This window comes from Monomorium pharaonis, chromosome 1 (genome assembly GCF_013373865.1).
Source record: "Monomorium pharaonis isolate MP-MQ-018 chromosome 1, ASM1337386v2, whole genome shotgun sequence".
Taxonomy (NCBI): Eukaryota; Metazoa; Arthropoda; class Insecta; order Hymenoptera; family Formicidae; genus Monomorium; species Monomorium pharaonis.
Window position 1 is genome coordinate 35,913,169 of NC_050467.1, and position 27,377 is coordinate 35,940,545.

A 27,377-nucleotide genomic window follows, 5' to 3' on the forward strand; every position below is an offset into this window, starting at 1 on the left:
CAAAAGAAGGAAAAGCGACTCCGTACCGGCCCGATCCGGAACCCGTCCTGCGGCCACGTCCCGGACGTCAGAAGCCTCAGCAGCGGTGAAAGACGAGCCAATGGAAGCAGAGTCCGTAGCGGCCGTGCGGGAAGCAACAACACAGCATGAAAGTCGTCTCGAAATCTCCGGCCCGTTGGTGGGCATCTGTAAGATAGAAAACAATTATTGTAATTTATCCGCACTCGTGGATACCGGCAGTCCTGTTTCGTTTATAAACGGGATAACGTATAAAGAATATCTCGATGCGAATAGTAATAATCTCGACCCGGTCGATAAGATGTTGACAAATTTAAATAGTAAACCGTTGGATTTACTCGGAATAGCTAAAACTAAGATTTCGTTTGACTTGTTGCCAGGCAAGCAATTTGAAGTTAGGCTCTACGTGATGCGTGATAAGTTGTTTAACGGGGATATTATTTTGGGTCGCGACTTTCTCGAACAAACAAGGCTCACCTTGGTATATCGTCCGTTGTTGACAGAACAAGAGGAGAAAGTTAATTTGTTTTCAACTCTCCCCTTGCTCGTGATCGAAAACAACCACCAGGGTCGCTTATCTGAAATAATAGACGATACGGGTATTGATTTCGAAAGTAAAGTTGCGTTTGAAGGAGATAATTCTCGAAACTCAGTCTCACAAAATTACGTTTGTAAACGACGATTATATGGTAGGCATAAACTTACATGATACGTCGATTTATGCGTACGCTCCCCGTCGTTTTGCACAAGTAGAGCGGCTTGAGCTGAGGGAGATCACGGACGATCTGCTGGATAGAGGTGTGATCCAGCCGAGTACCTCATCGTATTGTTCGCGAGTGGTACCTGTAAGAAGGAAAAATGGAAAGATGAGGCTATGCGTGGACCTCTGTCCGCTTAATAGCAGGGTTAATAAACAAAAGTATCCATTCCCGTTAATCGAGGATTTTATGACGCGGCTGAGTACAAAACCGTTTTTACGCTATTAGATCTAAAAGATAGTTTTCATCAAATTAAGGTACGCCCGGAACACACTAAATATTTCTCGTTCGCGACTCCGGACGGCCAGTTTGAATATAAGTATCTCCCGTTTGGTTTCTGTGAATCGCCAGCGGAATTCCAGAAATGGTTAATCCAGATACTCAACACGTTTATTAGAGCCGACAGCATAATAGTGTACATCGATGATGTACTAATCCCGTCAGAGACAGTGGAGCAGAATTTGGAGACCCTCGGCGAAGTTCTAGTCACGTTACGAAAATATAAGTTTGAGTTAAATTTTGAAAAATGCCAGTTTCTTAAGAAAAAAATAGAATTTCTCGGCTACATCATTTCGGCGGACAGAATCACATTAAGTCCGCGACATACGGAAGCGGTGCGCGAGTTTAAACGGAAGCGTCCCAGATGCGTAACCACGTAAGTGGTTACAGAATAGCAGCTCTGTGTATCGATCATGTAATTTTCCCCCTAAGGCGGAAACGTGAAAAGTGAAAACTTTCAAGTTACTGTTTCTTTCTATTCAACACAATAGAAAGAAGTAGTTACATGAAACTTTTCACTTCACGTTTCCGTCTTAGAGGAAAAATTACACAATCGATAGCCTGAACACGACGATTGTTGGGCAGTGTGCGATGTTCCATGTTTTCTTTCTCGTTTTGTCTTTCAGTTTTCTCTCTTAAATCTCACCATTTGACAAGAAATTTCTTGTCGAACAAACTCCCGTGCAGTGTTTCCAGTCTTGAATCTTTTTACAGCAGCGTGCTATAAGTGGAGGGGATAGCGAACAGCTTGCTCAACGGCGGCGCTCGACTATCTGTAGAGCACTAAAAAAGTAAGTATTCTTACGTCCGCCATTTTTCTTCAATCTAGCAAGTAACTAGCATGAAAAGTTAGGTATGTTTTGTACATATATACGTCAACAATGTTTGGAAACGCCAAACTTTATGCGACAATAAAACGAAGACACGATATTTATGATTTTGAGACTGTAAAAGTTATTGCGATGTATTATATATATAAAACATCATGCTAGTTACTTGACTAGTCTGAAGAAAAATGGCGGACGTGAGAATACTCACTTTTATAGTGCCTTCCCAAGTAGCAAGCCCACGTCATTTTGACGTCCCAAAATGGTCGTATCTGGTCATATGTCGTTAAAATGACCATTTTTTACATGACCTAAAATTGACGTCATGATGTGACGTCATTTCGAAGTCATATTTCAGTCATGATCTGACGATTATTTTCCCAGACAGCACGCATCCAAAATCGGGACATAAAGACGTCATTAAGACGTATTTTAGACACGGTCTAAAGCGGTGTCTACAATAAGATTTAAGGCGTAAGGCATAAGCATATTATATAAGCATCCCACCAAACACCAAGTTACATGTAACGTACCTGTTAGTTGTAATTTCCCACTCAACAATGTAATTCTAATATAACACGTGTGTTATATTGCAATTATATTATTGAGTGGGAAATTACAACTAACAAGCACGTTACATGTAACTTTGTGTTTGCTGGGATATTATATTTAACTTTAAGAGAACTTTTTTAAGAAAACATTAGATATCTTGGAAATGATGTCAAAATGGTAACATTTATCAGAGACGATCTACTAAGAGCGGTCTTTGAGATATCTCATTGAAGAGTTTCATTTAAGTTTCTTGAAAATGTTATCTTTATAATATCAGCTTATTGTCTCATAAAAGATATCACAATGCTGTTCGATTTTTGAACCATGCACGTCGTAGTTGACTCAGAAATCAGACAACACTATGGCTGCGTTCCGATATTCACTGCCAGTACTGAAAATCTATAGTTTACGTCACATATACTGTAGATTTTCAGTACTGATCAGTAAATATCGAAACGCAGCCTATAACATCCTGAATGAGATCCATTTGATATTAAAAAAATTTATTATAAAGATAATGTTTTCAAAAATAACGGTTTGTCTACAATTACTGCGCACAAAAAATGCACAAAATCTAAAATCATCATGTACTGTACAAAAACAAGATAATAAATGTACTATAATTTTTCTCCCAGCGAGAAACGATAATGAATTCGACACCAATTTGACGTCGAATCAACATCGAAATGATGATTTCGACGTCGAATCGATGTCGATTCGATGTACTATTTCTCGCTGGGCTTAGAATGTATGATCTATATAGTTAACCATCTAATTAACCATTTGAACGCTTCGAAGTATTAATGCTAAATAAATCGCAATTAATTTCCATCAAATTATTAAGGTTATAGAAAAAGATAAATTTAACAATGAAATTAATAAGTAAATAAATTAATGCTATTTATTTTTAATATGTTTTGCAAAATTTAATTGCTTTTATAAAAAATAATATAATTGCGTCAGTTTATAACATATAGGTATATGTAGACAATAACAAGTACCCATACCGATGAGTCAAATTGGCGTAGCAGATAGAGTACAAAGTTCGTAATCCTAAGGTCCCGGGTTCAAACCTACCAGCGGCAAGTAAGAATAAAATAAAATAATATAATTTAAATTCAATTAATTAATAAACATTTGTCCTAAATTTAGTATGTGCTGTTGATAAAAATAATTTAAAAAAAAATGAAATTTTTATAGGAGGAGGGATGGATAATGATTAAATGTGAGACGGAATAGGGATGCGTAAGCAGAAACATAAGCGGCATAAGCACATGCATAAGCAGAAGCACATAAAGATTTCGTATAAGCTGGGTCTTTATTTAAAATGTGTTAACAAGTCGGGCGCTGGGAACAGACTGACTCTCGCTCCGCGTCTTCGCATCATTCGTCTTTCGAACTCGGAATCGACCGTCCTTGGAGTCATTGTTTACTCCAAAAGTTAAATTATTATTTATCTTAAATACAAGAGCCTCTATCACGTACGGCCACCATGGCCTTAGTTATGCTTACTACATTTTTATTTTATTTTATTTTTCTCTAGTTGCAGTTTAAAGATATCCGATTTAAAAAATCTTTTAGATATCAGTTTCATGATATCTTTCTGTTCTCAAAAAACGACGCATTGGTTAACATTCTGACATTATGTTATCTTTCAGAAGTCTCTTTATGTTATCATTTTCAGAAGCAGGATATCTTTTAGAGATCTTTTTGACAACATATTGCTCACGTCATTCCAGGACGTCAAAATACGGTACATTTCATGACGTCAGGAATTTGTGACATTCGACCGTCATTTTAACGTCATAAGGGCGTCATTTCGTGACGTCAAGAATAGTCAGTAAATGACTATTTTGGGACGTCAAAATGACGTGAGCTTGCTACCTGGGTTACTATCTGTATCTGCTGTCTCCTTCAAGGAAAGGAGATAGCAGCTAGTCGATTGTCGATCGCTTGCTGCTGTAAAAGATTCGAGACGAAGCACTGTGTAGCGGCTGTAACGTCCGGGTCTAGGGATATTTCTTCTCAATGTGTGCGTCGCGACGCCTCGGTCGCCTGACCGACGCGGGAGCTCTCCTTTTGAATTTCGGGCAGCCCGCTTACACGGACTCTACCCGGGTATGGCGAGAGCTTGTTGCCGATGGAAAACCTTGTGGGGTTTGGTTAGTGTGACCTTGATGTAGTTAAGATTAAGTACAAGAAATCTGGGTGTATATATATATATGTATATATTTATTAATAAAACAACGTATAGTATTTATTACAAGTATCGCTTAATTTTCGGGCGGAAATATAATGATTTGTGCTACTGTATCGCTATTGTATTCTGCTGTTGGATCTAAAGGTTCTAGTTCTGGGGGATCGTCGTCGGAATCGCTGAGCGTAATTATCTCAGGCGCGTTGGACGTTAACTGGTTATAATTTTCCAGAGGGACGGTGTCCTCTTGGAACAAGTCAATGGAAGAGATTGCTCTTCCTGGCGGAGCGTCTGTGACTGGAGGAGGAAGGGAGGTGTGCTCCAGCGGGTAGCCCACGAAATTCTCAATTTCCTCGAAAGCCCGCTTTAGGACTTTTTGTTGAGCTTTAAGGATCTTTTCTCTTTTCTTTCTTCCAGCGCGGTGGCGATTCTTCTTGATGGTCTACAAATAAACGCTTGGTTAAGCGAGTGAACGCTTAGTTAAGCATCTTTCTGTGTCAAGGGAAATTAGGGCCGTCGAGTATATTCGTGCTTGTGAATAATTAACTAACTTATATCGCTGGCAAGCGATAGAATGCTCGCTAGCGGAATCTACGGTTTTGTTCACTTATATCGCTGGCGAGCGATAGAATGCTCGCTAGCGGAATCTACGGTTTTGTTCACTTATATCGCTGGCAAGCGATAGAATGCTCGCTAGCGGAATCTATGGTTTCGTTGAGCACAAATATACCGGCTTTTATAATTTCACTGACGATGTTTAATCATTGAGCCTACTCACTTTAGGTGTTGTAGAATTCATCGCGGCACAAGGGAGGGGAGAGGGTTGTACCTAGAGGAGTTGATTTACAATTATTTGGAAGTGGATCGACAATTAATCCTTATAATCCTTATTATCGAAAGGATTCCTTATAATATGGCGCAGTTCAATTTAAGAAAATATCGGAAAATATTCTAGGGAGCGAAAGTAAACAATAATTAATCAGTACTCACGAGTTATAATATAGTTTGAAGCAATAGCTCGGTCCAGTAACAATTAGATGGTTGATGTAGGTTGGCGGTTGAAGGTCACAGAGATATGTTGATGATGGCAGTCTGTCGGAGCACGCACTGTTTAACTTAATTGACAATGAGTTGATCGCGAAGCTGTACGAGAGAGGTTGCAGATAACTTGAAGATTAAAAAGTGACGCTTGACTGAGAACTGAACTAATCGCTGAATGAGTATGCTGAACAAGTGTCGAAAAAATAATGATCGATCCGGCCTCTGTGCGCGGATTTAAATAGGGCGCGGACAAAAGGATCGAGCAAAATCGGCGCTGCGCTCAGCGGCCGCTAGCGCTCCGGAGTAGGGAACACGAAGCGCAAGAGTCGGTAAGAGTGGGAGTGATTCGGCGGCTTGGCGGGAACCGAGTTTCGGGGGCCGCTGATAAGGCGCGTGAGACCGTTTGCACGTGTGCGGATGTTTATTGGAGATATCTCGTCTAGGATTTCGTCGATCATTTGATCCGGAATATTTTTCGGCTAGGATCGCTTTCACAACCGAATATCTTGCCGGTTTATCAATCCTAATTATTTCCTGGGCGCGACATCTCGTCGCCAACGTGAAATGGATATCTTACGGACTGTTTATGTTAAATGCCTAGCTATGGTTCACCTAATCTTCCGACGACACGCAGTCCGGATATTACACGGATTAATTTCGTATTGTATTTCTTTAGGCGCGACATCCTGTCGCCGTCGTGTTGATAATAGCAGATTTTGTTTTAGAACCGTTCGGTTTGAATCTTTGAGGATTCGGTTGACGAGATATCGTTTCTTTAATCATCCGACAGTGTACGTGCAGGGGCCTTTACAAATATCCGGTTCTTATTTATCTTACAGTTAATTAATCCTCGATGAACCCATAAGCAATACGAGAATAAGAATTTAGAAGTTTAAACGATCCGATTGCCTATGCGTTCGTACCGATAAGAGAGTTAAAATAATGTTAGATATAACTTAAAGTATACGTAATATATGTAATATATGGTTTTGATATATATATATATATATGTACGTAATTTTAAAGTACGATTAAGTGCTTAATATTTGAATTATTATTATATAATGACGACTTAAACGAAAGTAAGAATGAGCCATAGAAACGCATTACTGAGTAAGGTAACTCAGCGCGCGTGCATCCGGACAAGTTTCGCGAGAAAACTTTTGGACAAAATTTTCCGGACGCTGGGACGTTACACGGCACACGCTGGACAAAAACGCTAGTGATAAGTTGCCACCACTGCCGCCAGCCTATCAGAACGCTCCGCGCGCCAAAAGCGGAGAGGGGATGCCGGACAAGAAGAAGACGAAGGAGACGAACGCGCGCGCGCACATAAAATGTTATCCTTACATTCCTTCTGGGTCGGTCGAGTGATCAAGTCGTTCACGACAAAAACCAAAGACGTTGTGATCAACGCTAAGTAAGCGAGTGGCTTTTATAGTTTTTGTTATTTGTTTTATCTTAGATTAGTTATCGGAGATTAGTGAAGTCGTGTTCTGTATAACCTAATAAATAGTTATTCGTTTCGAGACAAACAACACGTGTCATTATTCCTTTCCGCCATCTTTACTACGCGCACGTGTCGCGCCTTCTAGAACGAACCTAAAGCCGCCACAACTGCTCCCGTGAGCTAGTTCGCATTTACACCACGAAAGTTACAGAATTGATTCCGAGGTTAACAGTCTATTATTTGAAGTCTGTGGTTTTAAACCCTCCTTCGTTGCTCGTGCTCGTGATGGAAACATATGACTCATATGATCTAGTATATAATTGCAGTTCCGTACATTTAGCAGATGATTTTAATACTTTTTATTTTTGATCAGTTTCCATTTATCAAAAACTCGGATAATTTTCACTTGTGACTTGTCACATAACTCAGTTGAATGTACGTTCCTTTTGGATTCTCAAAGTGAGATTCAATTGAGTTTTTCCCCTACAATCTAAGCAATTTCAAAACCGTGTGCTTTAAACTGAGTCTCGCATACTCACTTTAAAAATAAGATCATGTATTGCGATAATTTCGTCATTAAAATAATTACTTGCATATTTCTTTAAATCACTAAATAATGACGTCACTATCTGAGTATAAAATACTTTTCTGAAGTGACTCAGTCTCACTTTAACATAAATAGAAGGCAACATATATAAATTGTAGAGAATGATAAGTTTTCTAACCTGAACAGTTGTGAATAATTATCAGAATTAAAGAAAAAAAGGATCAACTAACGATTAATACCTTGCATCGTATATAGCAACTTTTTTCTGCGAGACTTTCATTTTATGCAAAACATGTCAAACATTTGATCAATATTTGTACTGATGTAGCAAAATTGCATAGTTACCATTATCAAATTATTATTTATGCTATACATGTTTGTACATAGTTATTTTTATCCTTATTATGTAACAGAAACTTTATGTGATATACTGACATTTTGATATAATCCAGTAATACATCCTTGTATTTACATTGTATAGATGTGACCAAAACTAAAGCTAAAAAGACAGATTTGTCAGAATTAAATCAGAATTCTTTTATATTGATTGTGTTTGTTTCTTATATTTTTATATCTAATCTAGATGGTTATATTTGGGCTGCTTCCAAAATTCATTATCAATACTGAAAATCTATTGTTTACATTACATATATAACATATTATTTACATGTTATTTAAATTTTTTCACTTAATATGCTTAAGGATAAATGTATCACATTTCAAAATATTAACAAAAAATTCCATTGTTCTATTATTATATTTAAGTAATCCATGTAAAATTTTAGAACAAGTCGTTATTTAAAAATTAATTGTTTAATTTGATGTGCTATATTTTATTTGGTCTTGATTTTTTATATAAGATCACATTTTTGCAACTAAATAATTCTTATTTTTAAATTTGATTAAAAGTAGCATTACGAGTTTAATAAAATTTTTGCATATATAATAATAATATTCATGTAAAAGTTATTTGCATTTACTTACTCTTTTAAAAGCTGTTTACCTAAAATTGTAATAAAATATAGTCATTTATATTGCATAAGTCACAGTTATTTGTTATTCTGCAAAATAACAAATGCTTTATTTTAAAGTCAAAATTTTTTTATTTAATTTATGGATTGATTAGGACAAAAAATAAATTCTTAAAAAGCAATTTATTTGAATAACTTAGCTAATGCTTTACCAAAACTTTTCTTAAAAGTGAATACATTATAATTTTATGTAGTTATATCTTGAGACCCCACACTCAAGAGATTAATACCTTTGTAATAATTTTCTAAATAATTTTTTTATGAGTATTGTCAATTTTTTGTTTAGTTTATCTTCTTCAGTTTATTAAAAATTATCTTTAGTTTATAAGCATACTTTTATTTTGTTTTTTCGTTTATAAGTATACTTCTGTCAGCTTTTTACTTATATATTAAGTAAAAACATTAATACAATGAATATAGTTGAATTTTTAAAAGAATATACAAAAATGTTTTCACTATTATATTTTTTTATATTGTATATTGGAGCATTTAAAAAATAATGTAACATGGTCTATCAGTCGTTTCATTTGTCATAAGATATCACGTATAAAATTTTTACTTAACTAAAATTTTGCTTTCTTAAAAACCAGACAGTCAATTGTTTTTAAATTTTAATATATTTGTTACACTTAAATAATATTCTATACATATAATTTTTAAGCAGATTGAAAGCATTTCGATTTTTTAATTATTTTTTAAAATTATTTTTAAAATTTTAATTATTAAATAAAATGAACTCGACAAACTTTCAAATATAAAATTAACAAATAAACAGAGAAATAGAACTAAAAGGGATACCTACAATTATTATTATTTGTTTCGCACTTCAACCTTTTAACCCTTTCAGGGGCGGTGGAAAGTATACTTTTCATCTCTTTTTTTTTGGTTTATTGATATAACCAAGTCTGTTACATCATATAATCTCGTGAAATAAACTGTTCTATACTTGTTAATAATAGAACTATGCAATACTATACGAGTTTTACATCAATCATGCATTTTGCAATTGTTATCAAACAAACACGTAATTTGCTCTGACGTAAATTGTTCTTTTTTTTACAATAAATTTGTTCTAAAAGCCTCTTGAATGTAAATAAACTTCCAGACCCTAATTTCAGATTCTAGAGATGACGAACTAAGTCATATTAAATTGAAGTTATAGAAAGTATATTGTTACTATTTTGTGTTCAACAAAATATATTGTAAAAATGCTATTTTCAGCATATGAAATTGATTTATTCACTTAATTTATAAGTTGTACAGAATTTCGTATTTAATGGTTTTTTGGGTTGTTGATTATGAAAATGACCTGAAAAATATAAAGTTTAAAATGGCGGCTACATAATATCGAATAAAATGATTTCAAAAATATAATTCTGGGAATTTTTTAATCAAAAACTATAAATTTTAGAAAAACCGAAAGATACCCTTTTATTACAAATTTTGTGGGGAATACGGTAATATTTTTTTATCACCGAATTTTGAATTTTGATGTTTGGCGTGCGCCATATTGGATCCGCCATTTTGAATTTTTAAATTTTGACCTTGGATTTAGCATAATCAAAAACATAGATGCAATAAGATCTGTAATAAGATTGGACAATTGCTAGAAAAAATTTACTCTTTAAAGGGTTAAAGACGGAAAAGCCATTTTTTTATACTTTCAGCATAATAACTTTTGATGTATTTGGTCTAGAAAAAAATTTAAATACTATTTCCGAAAGAAAAAAATCTGCTCTTTCGAAGGCACCATTAGAATTGACCTACGATGCGAAGGTGAGAAGTTATAACGAATTTAAATAAAAAGTTTAATTTTACTCAACTTTTTTAAATCCGCTTTTTCAAATGGAAAAACATTTTGTTAGAGCATCGTGACCATATTTAAAAGTGGCATGGATATTTACTCTAATAAACTGTACGAGAGAGTCCCAAATGCGCACAGTAATAAACGGACACAGCAGGCTGAGTGAAACAGACACAGTAACAAATGCGCACAGTGTGAAACGGACACAGTAACAAATGCGCACAGTGCAAAACGGACACAGTAACAAATGCGCATAGTGCGAAACGGACACAGTAACAAATGTGCACAGACCAAATGCGCACAGTGCGAAACGGACACACACACACGGGGGGATGCAAGGGGGAGGGCTTTGCCCCCCCTCCCGTACCCACCCCGTCGGTAGGGGTGCCCTAAGAAGTCTCAACCCATGTGGTAAGTCTGTGCGCATTTGGTCTGTGCGTATTTGTTACTGTGTCCGTTTCGCACTGTGCGCATTTGTTACTGTGTCCGTTCCGCACTGTGCGCATTTATTACTGTCTATTTCGCACTGTGTCCGTTTGTTACTGTATCCGTTTTACTCAGCCTGCTGTGTTCGTTTATTACTGTGCGCATCTGGACGCTCCCAACCGCACTGGAGTTTGAATTACTTTGCCGTTGCTCAAGGGCATCATTTAATGATGACTTTTAATACTCCTGCGGGTAATCCTTACAGTTTTCTGTCCTCTTGTTTATTTGTTAATTCTTAATCATTGATTTCATCTTCAAATATATTGGACAAAAACATTAGATATTATGTGAGTATTAAAATGTATCTTTGAAAACGCAATCTGTGTAGAATTGAATAAAATTAGTGTTTATTAAACTACTAAAGTTGGAAAATTTCGGTTAACTTCTTTTAAATGTTACATTTATCTACAGCGTTCAATGAAGAAAGGAAATGTATATTATTAGAGGTTGTGCGATATAATACTATCTTAATTTATGATCGAGATATCTGATAACGTTATCAGCATCATAGCACATAGTATTATCGTGGAAATATGACTATATAAATACCATCGAGTATAAGATTCTTTCTTGTGAATCATTAACAATAACAAATAAAATATAATATTGTGCCTGAACTCAAAACACAGAAATTTATAAATTGAAATAAAAACAGCAATTGTGTGAATTCTCATTAGCTATGTGCATCTTGTTCATTTATCGCAATCCAAATGCTGATGCTAAAACCTATCGATTGATAATTGCATCAAATCGAGATGAAACGTATAAACGTCCTGCATCACCAGCCAACTATTGGGAAGAACATCCTGAATGTTTAGGAGGTACGATAAAAATATCAGTGAATTATCTGAAACACTCACACATTGTGAAAATTTTTTAGATGTAACATAATTAAAATAGAATCAAATTTTTATGCATTTATAATAATTGAACATTTAAGGTATTACAGTACTCTTGTTTTTGGATTTTAGACTGATTTTTTTTTTTGACATTTTTAGAAAGAAACAAAAAGAAGAGGGGTAAAGAAAAATTTATAAAATACAATCAAATAATCAACAAATAATAAATTAAAGGGAGAAAAAAATTAATGTATATTAAAAAATTTTTAATTTACAGTTCTTACATTTTATTATTATTTTAATTTCTAAAAAAGGATGTCAAAAGCAAAAATATTTCTTTAAAAGAAAAATTAAGCAGTAAATTTTTAAATATTTTTATAAAAAAAATTATTTGTTACAATTTATTGTATAGCATGCCATGGGACTCCATACGCTTATTACACATTTGTTCAATTAAAACTTTATTCTATTTTTTTATGTTAACAAAGGAATAAATAAATAAATTTAAATTATTGAATAAATGGAGAAATAACTTATAAGTAAACAAATAAATAAATAAGAATTATTAGAGTTACAAATTATTTCAACTTTTTATTATTTTTATTTATTTTTTATTTATTTGTTTAGTTGTATTCATTCAATTATTTAAAATATTAGAATAACACAGGCACGCGCTACGTGCGCGTTATTTAGCTTTTTGTTTTTTGAAAATAATAATTGCAATAATAATTATATAAATAAATAATTATATACAAAAGGAAAGGAAAAAGAAAGAGGGAGAGACAGCATACTTACATACATTAATTTATTACCTAATTTTCTTCCCTCTTTAAAAACATACATATAAAGAAAAGAAAAAAAGAAATACAAAATACACAAAATACATAAATCTTTTTTAAAGTAGTATGACTTTGACATTGAAATGTAACGAAATGTTGTCAGCTCTGATGAAAACTAACTTCCGAAAATCTTTCGTTCGAGTAAGATACTCCATAGTGTACAAAAATAAAATTACAACTGTTAATAAATTATTAAATACTTTGACATTACATGTACCTTTCTATATAAAATGAGATCAACATTTTTTGCAACTTTATATACATTAATTAACTATTATTGCTAGTTAACACGTACGCGTGCACATATAGAAATTAATAAATTAAAAGAAATAAATAAAAAAAATCAATATAAAAAACGAACTTCTCTCTCTCTCTCTCTTTCTCTCTCGTTACGTACATACGTTAATTTATTACATAATTTTCTTCCTTTTTCTTCTTTATTTCTCTCTTTTGTTTCTTTCCTCTTTTTTTTGTTTCTTCTATTCCGAAAAAAATCTTCCTCTCTTCTATAACAACAATCTTAACTTTTTTAACAAACTGTCACGCGACTGCCAAAATTAAACTTCACAGCTGTGAAAATTCAATCGTGCTGACAGCTACTCTCGCAACGCGAAGCGAGGCAAGCGAGAGAACTAATCAGTGTCGCGGAAAAGAGGCCTCAAGGCATTAATACGAACGAAATTCACTTAGTTAACACGCCTTTTTTTACAAAGGGACTAGAGCAATACAGCTTGCGCGCGCCATTGTTCAATTCTGTTTTGAGAATTTTATTTATTATGTCAAAAAATGAAAAATGTTTAAGCCTACTGTTCCAATTTCTGTCGCAGATACACACGCATAATAAGAAAATAAAATTAAAATTATATACATGTATGCACGCACACAGACACACACGCACACACGCATAATATTCCATACAGCACAGAAGCTTTCAGCAACATTGCTGCAACGTTACAATATTACGAGTTGCAATGTAATATTGCAGAGACGTTTCAGAAACATGCAATATCAATATTACGCCGAAATGTTCCAGTAATGTTGCGGAAATATAATAAAATTCTGAAAATATACATATTAAAAAATATGCATCAAGTGTTCCAATATACGTGCAACTTCGTGTAAGAAGACATTTGTGACATTTGTGACATTTTAAAATAGTTTTGTGAGATTTAAATATTTGGATTTGTGTGCAATATTTATACCAATGTTTATAATTTTTTTGAGATTTATAATAGAACAGTAAATTAAACAATTTTTTAAATAAAAAATTATTTAATTTAGTGTTTTATTATAAATCTTAAAAAGGGCTATTAATTGGCTATAAATATTAATGCTAAAAAATTTTAATATATTCATTAATATTGCTTTTGACAATAACTAAAATAATGCTACTTAGATAATAAAATATTGTGTAAGTTTTTATTTCTATATAAAATGTAATAATAATTTTCTAATTTTCTAGTATGCTTCTAATATATTTTAGATCTTAATAGGTAAATTTTGAGAATTTATAAAAATATTTAAGAGAAATAGAAAAAAAATTTATTGCAATTGCGTAAATTTACAACTTTTTATCCGAATTTTGGATGCAAAGATTATAAAGTTACACAAATTGCAACGAATTTCTTTTTATTTCTCTTTTCTCTGTATATTCTCAAAGTTTACTAAACTTGAAGCGTTATGTATATATATAGCAACGCGTTTCAATGCATCAAATACATTACACCGTAACATTGCAGTAGCCTTAAATTGTAATATTTCTCAGGGCGGACATTTTAGCGTTGCCGCAAGCTTGCAGTAACATTGCTAAAACATTTCGCAACGTCCATGCAATATTACAATATTTCAATGTAAGGTTTCTGCAATGTTTTTCTGTCAATGGGTCACTTATACAGCACCGAAAAATTACATTTGAGAATATATAAAGACGAGAGAGACAAAAAGAAATTTGTTGCAATTTGTGTAACTTTTTAATCTTTTTACATCCAAAATTCGGATAAAAAATTGTAAAATTACGCAATTGCAATAAGTTTTTTTCTTATTTCTCTTGAATATTTTTATATATTCTCAAAGTTTAGCTATTAAAATCTAAAATTTATTAGAAGGATAGTAGAAAATTATAAAATTATTATTACATTTTATATAGAAATAAAAACTTACACAATATTCTATTATCTAAAAAGTATTATTTTTATTAAGTAGCATTATTTTAGTTATTGTTAAAAGCAATAATATTAATGAATATATATACAGGGTGATTCAAAATAACTATATGTCCTTGCATAGACGTATTCTTAGACCCGGTTCCACAACTCACGGTTAACTGCTAACGGAAGATTAAGCGACTACCTATCTTTCTCTATATTATTATCTAAGGAGAGACAGAAAATCTATTAACCTCCCGTTAGCAGTTAACCGTGAGTTGTGGAACCGGGCCTTAGTAATATTCTGAGTCAACTTTTTCTTTTGCAAAAAATTATCCAGAGCTTAGATTTCTAGATATAATAAGAAATAGTTTACGTATCCTGAAGCGGATACAAGAGGTATGCAGGGGTGGCACAACTCACCGCTGCTCGCGGGCACCACGAGCACCGCGAGGCATCTGCTGCGCTCAATAATCGATAATCATCTCAATTATCTTTAACACAGATCTTTAATACAGATTTAAAATTAATTTTCTATTATCTAAATATTCTAAATAATTACGTAGAATATTCAAATTGATTGCTAGAATGTAAAATTTTTTGCTCTCCGTGTCTCCGTGTATGCATTTCCAACATATTCTTCAACAAATTGTAATAGTAAATCATATTAATCAATATTTTTATTTTTAAGTTGCCGTGTTTCCAGATATATATTCGACAGTGTTACCACACAATAACCAATAAACCTTGCTTAGCTGAGCTCGATGTCAGCTGACATCGAGTAACTAGTAAACACGCGTTGTGTGTTCGTCGAATAAATACGTGTTTTTTTCTTCGAATAATTTTGACGCGTCGAGTGTTAGTAATGTTTAATAATTAAATGTTTCGTACTATTTTTTTGATGTGTAAATAAATTCGGTCAAGTGAATGAACGGTGTGTGTGTGTGTGCGTGCGTGCGTGTGTGCGTGCGTGTGTGTAAATGAGTGAAGTGATAAAATGTAAGAAGAAAGAAAAAAGTACTTTTAATCCGATAAACTGAAGGATGGTGAGAACAATCAATTGATTGCAGGATGGTACGTGCGTAAAGAGGTTCGAATAGGTTCTCTCCCTTCTCTCTCTCTCTCTCTCTCTCTCTCTCTCTCTCTCTCTCTCTCTCTCTCTCTCTCTCTCTCTCTCTCTCTCTCTCTCTCTTTCTTTCTCTCTCTCTCTCTCTCTCTCTTTCTCTTTTTCTCTCTTTGTCACCTATTTATTTCTTCTTTTATTACATAATATTCGGGTGATTTAAAATATTAAATACCATCGTTAAAAATAATTGAGATGATTATCGATTATTGAGCGCAGCAGATGCCTCGCGGTGCTCGTGGTGCCCGCGAGCAACGGTGAGTTGTGCCACCTTTGCTTACCTCTTATATCCGATTCAGGATACGTAAACTATTTCTTATTATATCTAGAAATCTAAGCTCTGGATAATTTTTTGCGAAAGAAAAAGTTGACTCAGAATATTACTAAGAATACGTCTATGCAAGGACATATAGTTATTTTGAATCACCCTGTATATGAATTTCCTAGCATTAATATATATATAGCCAATTAATTGCATTTTTTGAGATTTATAATATAGAACTTGAAATTTATAATAAAAAATTGAGATTTATAATAGAACAGTAAATTGAACAATTTTTCAAATAAAAAATAAAACTCATGTATAATATTTTTATTTTTTATTAAAAAAATTGTTTAATTTACTATTCTATTATAAATCTCAAAAAGATTATAATTTTTGATATAAATATTGCACACAAATCCAAATATTTAAATCTTACAAAACGATTAAAAAATGTCACAAATGTCTTCTTACACAAAGTTGCACGTATATTGGAACACTTGATGCATATCTTTTAATATGTATATTTTCAAAATTTTATTATATTTCTGCAACATTACTGGAACATTTCAGCTGGAATATTGATATTGTATGTTTCTGAAACGTCTCTGCAATATTACATTGCAACTCGTAATATTACAATGTTGCAGCAATGTTGCTGAAAGCTTCTGTATGGGTTTATATATAATATAAGAAAATAATAATTAAAGTTAATTTATTTATACACACGCATGTATGCGCGCAGACACATACGCATAATATAAAAAAATAATAATTAAAATTAATTTATTTATACAAACACATCATGCACGTGCGTAAACACACCCACACACAAATTAAAATTAATTATCTTTTTTACGAACTGTCATTATGCAAACTATTTTACTACACTCTTACAAACGATTATCGTCACGTTAGCACAACTTTCCAAGTAACACTACTAATTCCGTTTCATTTACATCGCATTACTATGTTATATTAAGTACAATTAACAAAATTTACATATTAGTAATAGATCTATTAGTTTGAAATGAAATAATATAAGATTATTTAAAAGAATATGCTCGAGCAAATTCTATGGTTAGTCAAACTTGAATCGCATGCAATGTGATAGTCTTATGCGATGTAATTCAAGCCAGAAAAGAATGAAATTGTACTTATCAAATTTCAGATAAACTTCAGATTTGATTCTTAAATCATCAAGTTAATGATCGTAATTGTGTGTTCATGAATCCTGAGATAATCTCACTAGCATAGGATGAACATCGCTCTCTTTCTCGTATCTCAGGATTGATAATTGGCCAGACTCCAGGAACACACAATGTAAAGAGAGCGAAATACTCGGTATGAATAGACTGACTAATTTTCGTATTATAATAATTGTTAGATGAACAATACAAAACACGCTTCTTTTCACTTCAAGAGTTGACTAACTTCTGAAATTTTCATTGCTACCCAACATAAATAAAAAAAAGAGCAAAAGACTATCACACTTGGTAATATCACATAGCAACAACTTTGAGAGGCGCACTGTTAGTGCTACAGATGTCACGTGATTACCGCTGCCGACGCCACCTTTAACGTTGCTTTCACAGCCACTAAGGCGCCCACAACAACCAATAACACGAAAGCACCAATGACGCCTCGCAGGCGCAATGTCCGCTCTATCATAGGAGTGCTGCTAGAGCGCTGCTACTGGTCAGAACTAATTATGAGCGAATTTCAAACATTTCCGCCCGCCTTCGTTAACGTACGTTAACGAATATATAGTCTACAACGTATCACTGGTGATAGGAAGAGGACAAAGCTTTACAATTGGGCGCTTCAGAATAGAATTTTGTGTCCTAATAGACACTACTTGTACATTGCCATCTGAACCTGGATAAGTTTTGATTATACCTTTTTGATTATATCCTAGTGGCCATTTAGATGGAGGGTAACGCTCATTTCTCACGAGAACAAGAGAACCTTCCGATAAAAATGGTAACGGTCGGCTCCATTTGTGAATTGACAAGTAACGTTGTAGACATTCCTTGGACCATCGCGATCAAAAACTACCCAACATTTGATGGGTTAATTGCACGAGATAGTCGGGATGAATTAATCATTTCCAACGATGGTTCCGGGATCACAGTAAGTGCGCATCCTATCAAAAAATGGCCAGGGGTTAGAGCTTGCAAATCATTAGGATCGTCCGTAAGAGGGCTTAAAGGTCTTGAATTGAGAATTGCTTCGATTTGAGTCAATAACGTATTCATCTCTTCAAACGTGAGTAAAGTCTCCCCTACTACTCGTTGTAGGTGATATTTTACAGATTTCACCCCAGCCTCCCATTTTCCTCCAAAATGAGGAGCTGCTGGAGGATGAAATTTCCATTGTGTTCCATCGTTTGATAATAGAGGTGCTAATTCTCCTAATTCCTTTGTTGACAAAGAAAATAAGTGTCGAAGTTCGTGGTCTGCTCCTTTGAAGTTGGTCCCACAATCAAGGGTCCCACAATCACCGCTTGTCAAGGTGGCGCAGATTCCACGTCTTGACGTGAATCGCTTATATGCTGCAATGAATCCTTCTGTGGTATAGTCTGTAACTAACTCCAGATATACTGCCGAGGTTGAAAAACAAACGAAAAGAACTACGTAGGATTTATAAGTTTTGGAATTTTTTCCTTTCCAGTTTTTTATCGTAAAAGGGTCAGCATAATCCACTCCTGAATGTAAAAAGGGTCGAGATGGTATAATTCGTTCTGGTGGAAGCTGTCCCATTAACGAAGAACGTAACAAACACGTAGAATTCCCATAGGCACACAAATTAAGAGAGGGTAGATGCCTCGGGTCGAACGCACTTTTTGTGACTTAAAAATATAGGTCAACATGCCGATAGGCCAGCTATAACCCATTTCAAGTCATGCGTCCGTCGGTCTAAGTTTCGAGTCAACGAATTGAATTGCTTTAACTCGGGATCGGACCAGGTGCAATCTTTGTTCGGGATAAGGGGAGGTCGTTATTAATTAAATTAATTAAAATAAATGATGAAATTTATGTAATAAAAAAAATAACAGTATTTATTCTAAATTTTCCAAAATGTTTTAAGAATATAAGTAGGTGCTGAAGTCGATGTTTAACATAATTTGTTGGCTATGAGTTTATAAAGATTAAGTTACAGGAATGCTTCTAAATAAATTTCACAAGAGTTTACAAAGTTTTAAAAATACGCAAAGGATTATTATTAAAGTTTTCAAATACGTAAAGGGTTATAAAAATAGATTTTCGGTTGAGTTTACAAAGATTTTAAAGGATGCGCCAGAATTATTATTAAAGGTTTCAAATACGCAAAGGGTTGTAACATAGATTTTGGTTGAGTTTACAAAAGTTTTAAAGTTTAACAAAGGGTTATTAATAAAATTTTAAAAATACACAAAGGTTATTAATATAAATTTCGGAAGTATAAAACTGATGGTCAACTCTTTGCTTGTGAGTGACATTATGTCTTAAGTAATTCGGGGAGGGGAGGTGAGGAAAGTGCAGACTTTCGAAAATTGAAATTTAAAACCGTGAATTGTTGTTCGGACTCTCGAACACTAGGGGCGGAGTCCGCTAACCCGGGAAAGAAGGGGGACGAAAAATTCTAAGAGGGAATTATTTATAAATAATAGAAGCGTGTCTTAAAGAATTAAAACGGAAGGGAGTAGACGAATAACGTAAAAACAAAGAAAGAAATTGTGATTGTGGGACTTATTCATTACTGGTTCTCGAACAAATCTGTCGGAATCGAAAGGATTTCTTGACCGGATGAAACGGCACTAAAGTTTTATTCGCGCACTGATTTTACATGATTACTAACTAACTGACTAACTACTACCTTTTCTCGTTATCGATTGATTACTAACTACTAACTGGGATGAAAAATAACTAAAAACTCTTCTTCAAGATTTGGTTTTATATATACAGAGTCTTACAGAGAGCGGATCCAGATGTAGGTGGTTCAAATATTATAATTGGTAGGACTCTTTTTCAGGATTATGAGTGAATTTTAAGTTTTCTTATTGGAGAAATAGTTTTTCCTTTTTCATCAATCATACGTTGAGTCGAAAGTTTCCCTGTTTCCTCCCACATTCCTTTAATTTTATCGAAGGGATCCGACTTATCGCGTAGGTTATCTTCCCTTCGGGTTTAAAAAGATAAATAATTCTTTGTCGTGCTAGACGTGCTACGATATGGTTTGCAGATGGAGGAAATGGTTATTTATTTTGCTAATGTTTGGATTCTTTATTACTTATTTTTTGTGAGGAAACGTAAAACCTTTTTTGTATTTCTACGTTCAGAATTTATTGTTTGTTGACTCGATATTCAAAAGGAGTTGAAATTATCAACTTGGTCGTTTCATCTATCCATATTTGTTGTTGTTTCTAACGGACTAATCCTAGACGCATAAAAAATTATCGGAGACCGTTGAAACGGAATTTCTTTTGTAATCTTGTTTCTCTGACGAAAGAAAATTGTAGAGTCTGCCGGATGTAACACTAGCAACTACGGGCAAAATTAAGTACAAAAAATTTGCCATAGTTATAAAAAAAGATTGATAAAGATATTAGCAAAATAAATTGTTTATAAATTCTAAACAATTTTTTAAAATTATTTTAACATGTGTCACACATTAGCATGATTTTTATGGTTTTTTTTTGTAACGATGGAGCTATCAATTTTTATTTAAAATCAGTTTTTTTTTATTTAAAACAATGTGTTCAGTTCTTCAATCAGCTCTTTTTAGAGTCATAAATACCTAAAACGTTAATGTCATAAATGCTCAATGGAATAAACCTTAACCACAAATAATTTCCGTGAAAATGTTTCCATTTTCAAATAAAAAGAACAGATAAAACATTTGATAAAAGAAACTAATATTAAGTAAAAATTAATAGCTTCATCGTTACAAAAAAATTAATAAGAAAATTCTTCCCAATATTTTAAATAATTGAATGAATATAACTAAACAAATGAATAAATAAAAATAAATAAATAAATAATAAATAAAAATGAAGAATAAATAGAAATTAAAATAATTGTTAACTGTGTTTACTTTTACTTATTTATTTGACCCATGACACGCGTCTGCATACTCCGCCAAGCGATGTTTGATTGATTAACTTTATTTATTAATAACGCAGTAAATAATACTTTGATCCAAAATTGGTAAAGAAATTTTTACTTCAAGAGATTTTGTCCTCTTTTAGTCTCTAAACTATTAATTAATCTTTTTGGGACTTCTTCATTATTTCATATAAGTTTCGTTTACAAATAAAATACATTTATTATTGTGTGTGTTCCATATTGCGATTATTTGTAATTTTAAATATTCAAAGTTAATTATAAAAATTATAATTGTAATTATTTTTATTTAATTAATATTTTTTAACTTCTAAGTTTTACTTAAAGTTTAATTTTAATTTTTAACTAAATAGAGAGCCAATAACTTTATGTATAGAGAAAAGGCATTGAATTTGGAACAGCTTCCTAAATTGGAACCCCCTTATTTCTTGGAAACTAAACATCGCACTATACGAATACCGATAAAAATATGATCTGCTTAGTTAATTAAAGAAATAACCAATATTTCATATATTTATATTCTTTTCTATATAAAATCTGCTAAAAACGAATTTTTCAAAAGCAAGGGTTATTTGCACGATTTTGTCTCTTAGGCAAGAATAATAATATAACATTGTATCTGTAGGACTGCATAATATATAATAATATGTAAGATGTATAAATCAATAAAATGTAACATTAATACTTTTGTATACAAATTCCAAATTAGGCGCTCATTTCGTTAAATGCTTTTTTTGACATGTGCCACGAAAACATTAATTACACAGGCACACCAAAAAAAAAGTGGTTGGTCCGGCGGACTAGACTAGTCAATCCTTATGTATTTTGACCCGCTGAATCCGAATCTAAGGTCAGAATTGCAAAGTTAGCTCGCATTTTCTAACCTCAAAAAAAATTTTTTTTTAAATATTGGTCCGGTGGGCCAGACTAGTCAATTCTTATGTATTTTGACCTGCTGAATCCGAATCCCAGGTCAGAATTGCAAAGTTAGCTCGCATTTCTTAATCTAAAAAAATTTTTTTTAAGGTTAGGAAAAAATGAGCTAATTCAGCAATTCTGACCTTGGATTTGGATTCAGCGGGTCAAAATACATAAAGATAGACTAGTCTGGTCAAAATACATAAGAATAAACTAGTCTGGTTTGCCGGACCAACATTTAAAAAAAAAAACTTTTTTTTTAGGTTAGAAAATGCGAGCTAACTTTGCAATTCTGACCTTAGATTCGGATTCAGCGGGTCGAAATACATAAGGATTGACTAGTCTAGTCCGCCGGACCAACCACTTTTTTTTGTGTGCCTGTGTTATTAAAAAAATACGAAAGAGTATTATAAAAATTACTATACCATTTGATAGAAGATACTTTCTAAATTTGTATTAATGTTCTCAACATTGTTTTTTTAACTATTTAAGAAATCTTGTCCAAAAACAAAGTGGTATTCCAAATTCGATGCCTTACCCTTATATATAACATATTTTTATTAACTTAGTTTAGAAAAAATTAACTTATTCACTTTTACTTAAACTTACAATAGCAGTAATAAATTAAATTAAAAAATGTAAAATATTGTATACTTTTTAAATTTAACCTTTTATATACATACTGGGTGGTTACCATCCATGAATAAAAATTTAAGCGCTTTATACCGTTTAAGTACCGCGCAATAAATAGAAAGAATTCAAAAACTGCAAAATTTAATTTTTTTTATTCGGAAAATAGTGTTACGTGCGAACTCGCGTGTGTGAACGCGAGTTTTATTTAGAAAAATCAATATATCGATTTTCCTCGTCAGCTGACGGATGTCACTTTGTTTTGAAGTTGTTTGTTTTGTTTTGGTTTTTGGTTTTGAGCTGTCTAGCCAAGAGTTATCATCTACGTGTGCTTTTAATAAATTGCTAAAGCTAACGAGTTGCTTTATTTCGCGCGCGAGCGAGTGTTTGGGAGTGCGCGAGCGAGTGCTGTGTTAGCGTGTGCGAGTGCGCGGCGTGGAAAACGCAAAATGTAACGTTTTTCACGCCTAGCGTTTTCCACGCCGCGCACTCGCACACGCTAACACAGCACTCGCTCGCGCACTCCCGAGCACTCGCCCGCGCACGAAATAAGGCAACTCGTTTCGTTTAAGAAAGTGGTTTATTAAAAGCACAAGAAAACGGTAACTCTCGGTTTGACAGCTCAAAACCAAAAACCAAAACAAAACAAACAAACAACTTCAAAACGAAATGACATCCGTCAGCTGACGAGGGAAATCGATATATTAATTTTTCTGAATAAAGCTCGCGTTCACACACGCAAGCTCGCACGTAACACTACATTAACGCAAAAAAAAACGAGACAAAAATTTTAATAAATTTTTAGGCAATCTTCAAAGTGATGCAACTTTGCGAAAAATCATTCAAATTTCATGTACTTTTTTTTTAATTAAAGGGCAAAGACTCTACTTTGAGAATCCCTAGGCGAAAGTTCGATTTGTTAAGTGCGAACCTTTTGTATCACATAAAAATCAACCATGTTTTTTTTAATTAAAAAAAGTAAAAGTTTGTTATCATTTTTTACAAGTTTCTCGTTAAAATTTGGCTAATATTAATCCAGATTCTTAAAGTTCATTTTTTTCTAAGCAATTAAAAAAAATACATGTTGATACGATGTTTTTTTTTATTGCACACGAGTTTGAAATTTGCACTGCATTTTAGGGTATTTTAACGAATAAATACGGTATTTTTTGAATATTATAAATTTTGTATCAAAATGATATTGCACATTGATTTTATTCGTGTTTAATTCAATCATACCGCCGTCATCAAAGTAACCCGATGTGCACCACGTGGAGAATGCATAGACATAGGTTATATAGACCTCGCGTTTGGCTAAAAAGCTGTACAAATTTTAGAAGACAGTATGCTTTTATGGTGTATCTTTCTCTGTCTATCAATACTTAAAGTGGGGCAAAAATTTACTATGGCAACGAATCAATTTCAGGCCAACGAAGGCTTCATTCCCCCACTATATGTTGTTAGACAGAGAGATGACTACCATGAACAGAGGCTTACTCTTTCTAAAGTTTGACCATGCACAACAAAGGAAATCTAAAAAACACGAGATCTATGTTTATGGGAGAATGACGGTCGGATTTTGTACATCATGTGGCTCTGAAATTCATCGATGGAAATTTGTACTTACTGATCTAAATATAATGGCTGCACACTGAAGTCAACAGAAGATCACATTCATCTATACTCATAAACCACGCATACACGTACATACATATACACATACTTAACATAAAAAATAAAAGTTCATATTTTATTTTTAAAAAATCAGCCTTTTCAGGGCCACATGATGTACAAAATTCGACCGTCATTCTTCACGTGGTGCACATCGGATTACTTTGATGACGGCGGTATGATTGAATTAAACACTGATAAAATTAATGTGCAATATCATATTAATACTCAAAATTCATGATATTAAAAAAATACCGTATTTATTCGCTAAAATACCCTAAAATGCAGTGCAAATTTCAAACTCGTGTGCAATTAACAAAAAACATCGTATTGACATGTTTTTTTTAAATTGTTTAGAAAAGAATGAACTTTAAGAATCTGGTTAATATTAGATTAATATTAGCCAGATTTTAACGAGAAACGTGTGAAAAATGATAACAAACTTTTACTTTTTTTAATTTAAAAAACATGTTTGGTTTTCATGCGATACAAAAGGTTCGCACTTAACAAATCAAACTTTCGCCTATTCTCAAAGTAGAGTCTTTGCCGTTTAATTTAAAAAAAGGTACATGTAATTTGGATGATTTTTCGCAAAGTTGCATCACTTTGAAGATTGCCTAAAAATCGATCAAAATTTTTGTCTCGTTTTTTTGCGCCGGTGTACAATAATTTTTTTAAATATAAAATTTTTTAAATTTTTATATCAAAATTATGTAAATACTTCTTACAAACATTAAAGTTAATTTGAGAATTTTTTTAGAATTGTAGCACAAATATTTAAAAAAATACGGTTGTTTGAAAATTGCCATGGATGGCAACCACTCAGCGTTGAAAAAATAAGTGTGTATGCGAAGGGTGAAGCAGAATTTAGAGTTGAGAATGTTACTCTTTGAAAGTAATGCATTGTTATTACTCGTTATTATTTTTAAAAGGTAAAGCATTATCATTATCGCTACTTACTTAAAAAGCAGCAATTTGTTATTGTTTCTTCGTTTATATTATAAAGTAATAAAAATAAATTTTATAGTTGCAATTCTATTACATATAACTTTAATTTTATTACATATAATACATTGTATTTGAAGAGGATTATTTTGTGTATTCAAAACCTTAAAATCAATTTTTTTTAAATTAATATTTTAATTCTAGTTCTCTCTTGAGAGAGAGAGAGAGAGAGAGAGAGAGAGAGAGAGAGAGAGAGAGAGAATTAATTCTAAATTAATTTTTCATATATTATATAATTTTAATATTTATATACACTTTTTAGTCGAATTTAATACTATCACTAATTCTTATAGACTGACCAATTGTAGTCATTTTTTCGAAGAATGAATGGTTGTGATTGGCTAGTCTAAGACCTACACGATTCATGTACAATCTATTAAATATAAAAATAATAACGCTGAAAGTAAGGTATGTGGCAAGTATTTTCCGTAAAACGTAATAGTAAGGTTTCGACGCGTTGATTTGGACGACTGTAACCATAACCGGCTGAATCGAATACGTAATTTGTAGAGTAAAACCTTACTGTTACGTCTTACGGAAAATGTGTGCCACAAGCTTAATAAATAATTTGTTATTGTTATCGCAAAAATGTAACAATGTTACTACTATCGATACAGATAAAAAAAGTAACGAAGAAAAATAACGGAACAGTTACAAGTAACGCATTATTTTACAACCTTGATAGAATAATTAAGAAATATATTAGGTACTGATATGGAGCCTGGTAAGGAAGGCGGAACTTGGTTGGCCTTATCAATAAAAGGAAAAGCTGCTGTTATTTTAAATCTAGTTAATGGAGGAAGTTCAATGGATTCACCAAAAAAAGGTCGTGGTTTCTTAATAACCAATTTCATCACTTCCAATGAGTCTATAGAATCATATTTAAGTAACTTGCATAAGGAAAATATTGATCAACCATATAATCCTTATTGCTTAGTTTTATTTAATTTAAAGTAAGTAAACAACAACTAATAAAAACCTAAATATTCAGCAGTTTCTATTTAATTTTTTAATAACAAAATCTTACGTAAATATAATTTTGTTAAATTACTTGCTATATATTTTTTTAGCAATGCGGATGTGCATTATCTGAGTAGTTGTACAAAGAATGCCGGACATAAAATCTGCAACAGTGATATTATAGGTATTGGAAATAGTGGATTAAGTCATCCTTATAAAAAAGTTGAAGTAGGAAAAGAATATTTTAAACGTATTGTACAAGATGTTGATACATCAAAACAAGATGATTTAATCGACAAGCTTATTCAGTTCTTAAAATCAAAGAAAAGGTATGTATAAATTTATGTCAAATTTTAATATTTATACGGTGTTTATTTAAATTTTGTAAAAAAAGTTGTTTGAGAATACTTGGATTTTCCAAGAATGAAACATTTCAAGTAAGATTAAAGAAAATTTTAATACAGTTTTAAAATAAATTTGTCTTATATAACCGTTTTTTGATGTTTTAATCATGCAATCACAAAGACTTTTAAATGTTAAATTTGAAAAGAAATCGTATGAACTAAATATATCTGTGTAATGTTTCATATACTTCTGTAAGTTTCATAACCACAATCTTTTTTTCCTTATCAGTAAATTGTTAATTATGTATATCCGAAGAACTTCTGCTTATAACTTGATTGGTAGAATTCTATGAGTAACAAATTTATATCAACAAGAATTATGTCACACAAATTTTTCTGTTTATTATTTAAATAAAACAAAATGATCGCTCATAATCCCTTTCTCTCCTATATTCAAACAAAATTTTGAAACATTTTAAACAGAAGAAAACAACTTATTTAACAATTTCTTGAGTCATTTAAGCAAATCTCTTTCATGCTTTCATTA

General features: G+C 32.6%; 3 protein-coding genes across 15 annotated transcripts in view; 2 read left to right on the plus strand and 1 right to left on the minus strand.

The window, feature by feature from the left end:
- Positions 1–4,646: 4,646 nt before the first annotated feature.
- On the minus strand, positions 4,647–7,202 carry LOC118646726. Of its 2 annotated transcripts, XM_036290297.1 has the most exons (3): positions 5,622–7,202; positions 5,410–5,460; positions 4,647–5,073 (listed from the first exon to the last, which is right to left on the minus strand). In XM_036290297.1, the coding sequence occupies exons 2-3, from the start codon at positions 5,428–5,430 to the stop codon at positions 4,708–4,710; spliced, it is 387 nt and encodes a 128-aa protein (XP_036146190.1). In that variant the 5' UTR covers positions 5,431–5,460; positions 5,622–7,202; the 3' UTR covers positions 4,647–4,707. The 2 variants fall into 2 exon arrangements, with proteins under 2 accessions (XP_036146190.1, XP_036146170.1); XM_036290277.1 differs by having other exon boundaries at positions 5,410–7,202.
- A 150-nt stretch (positions 7,203–7,352) lies between these two features.
- Positions 7,353–27,377, plus strand: part of LOC105837043 (transport and Golgi organization protein 2 homolog) — a 34,602-nt gene continuing 14,577 nt past the window's right edge. For 2 of the 12 annotated variants that reach the window (XR_004964177.1, XM_036289830.1), the window contains exons 1-6: positions 7,441–7,581; positions 10,368–10,476; positions 11,271–11,277; positions 11,668–11,811; positions 26,233–26,479; positions 26,597–26,815. Coding sequence is in view for 11 of the 12 variants with exons in the window: in XM_036289830.1 (XP_036145723.1) it covers positions 7,556–7,581; positions 10,368–10,476; positions 11,271–11,277; positions 11,668–11,811; positions 26,233–26,479; positions 26,597–26,815 (752 nt within the window). In the remaining variant the exon portion in view is untranslated. Of the gene's footprint in view, positions 7,582–10,367; positions 10,477–10,983; positions 11,278–11,401; positions 11,812–26,232; positions 26,480–26,596; positions 26,816–27,377 lie in introns of those variants that run through there. The other 10 variants (XM_036289874.1, XM_036289921.1, XM_036290017.1 and 7 more) reach the window with 10 other exon arrangements.
- LOC118646489 overlaps positions 15,493–27,377 on the plus strand; it is a 69,702-nt gene continuing 57,817 nt past the window's right edge. The window contains exon 1 of the mRNA XM_036289654.1: positions 15,493–15,886. The gene's annotated coding sequence lies outside the window, so the exon portion shown is untranslated. The remainder of the gene's footprint in view (positions 15,887–27,377) is intronic.

Excerpts from the sequence above, each read along its gene's own strand:
- LOC118646726 (XM_036290297.1), bottom strand. The coding sequence starts at position 5,430 with ATGAATTCTACAACACCTAAA. Across the intron at positions 5,074-5,409 it reads TGAATTCTACAACACCTAAA|ACCATCAAGAAGAATCGCCA; the intron begins GTGAGTAGGCTC and ends GTTTATTTGTAG.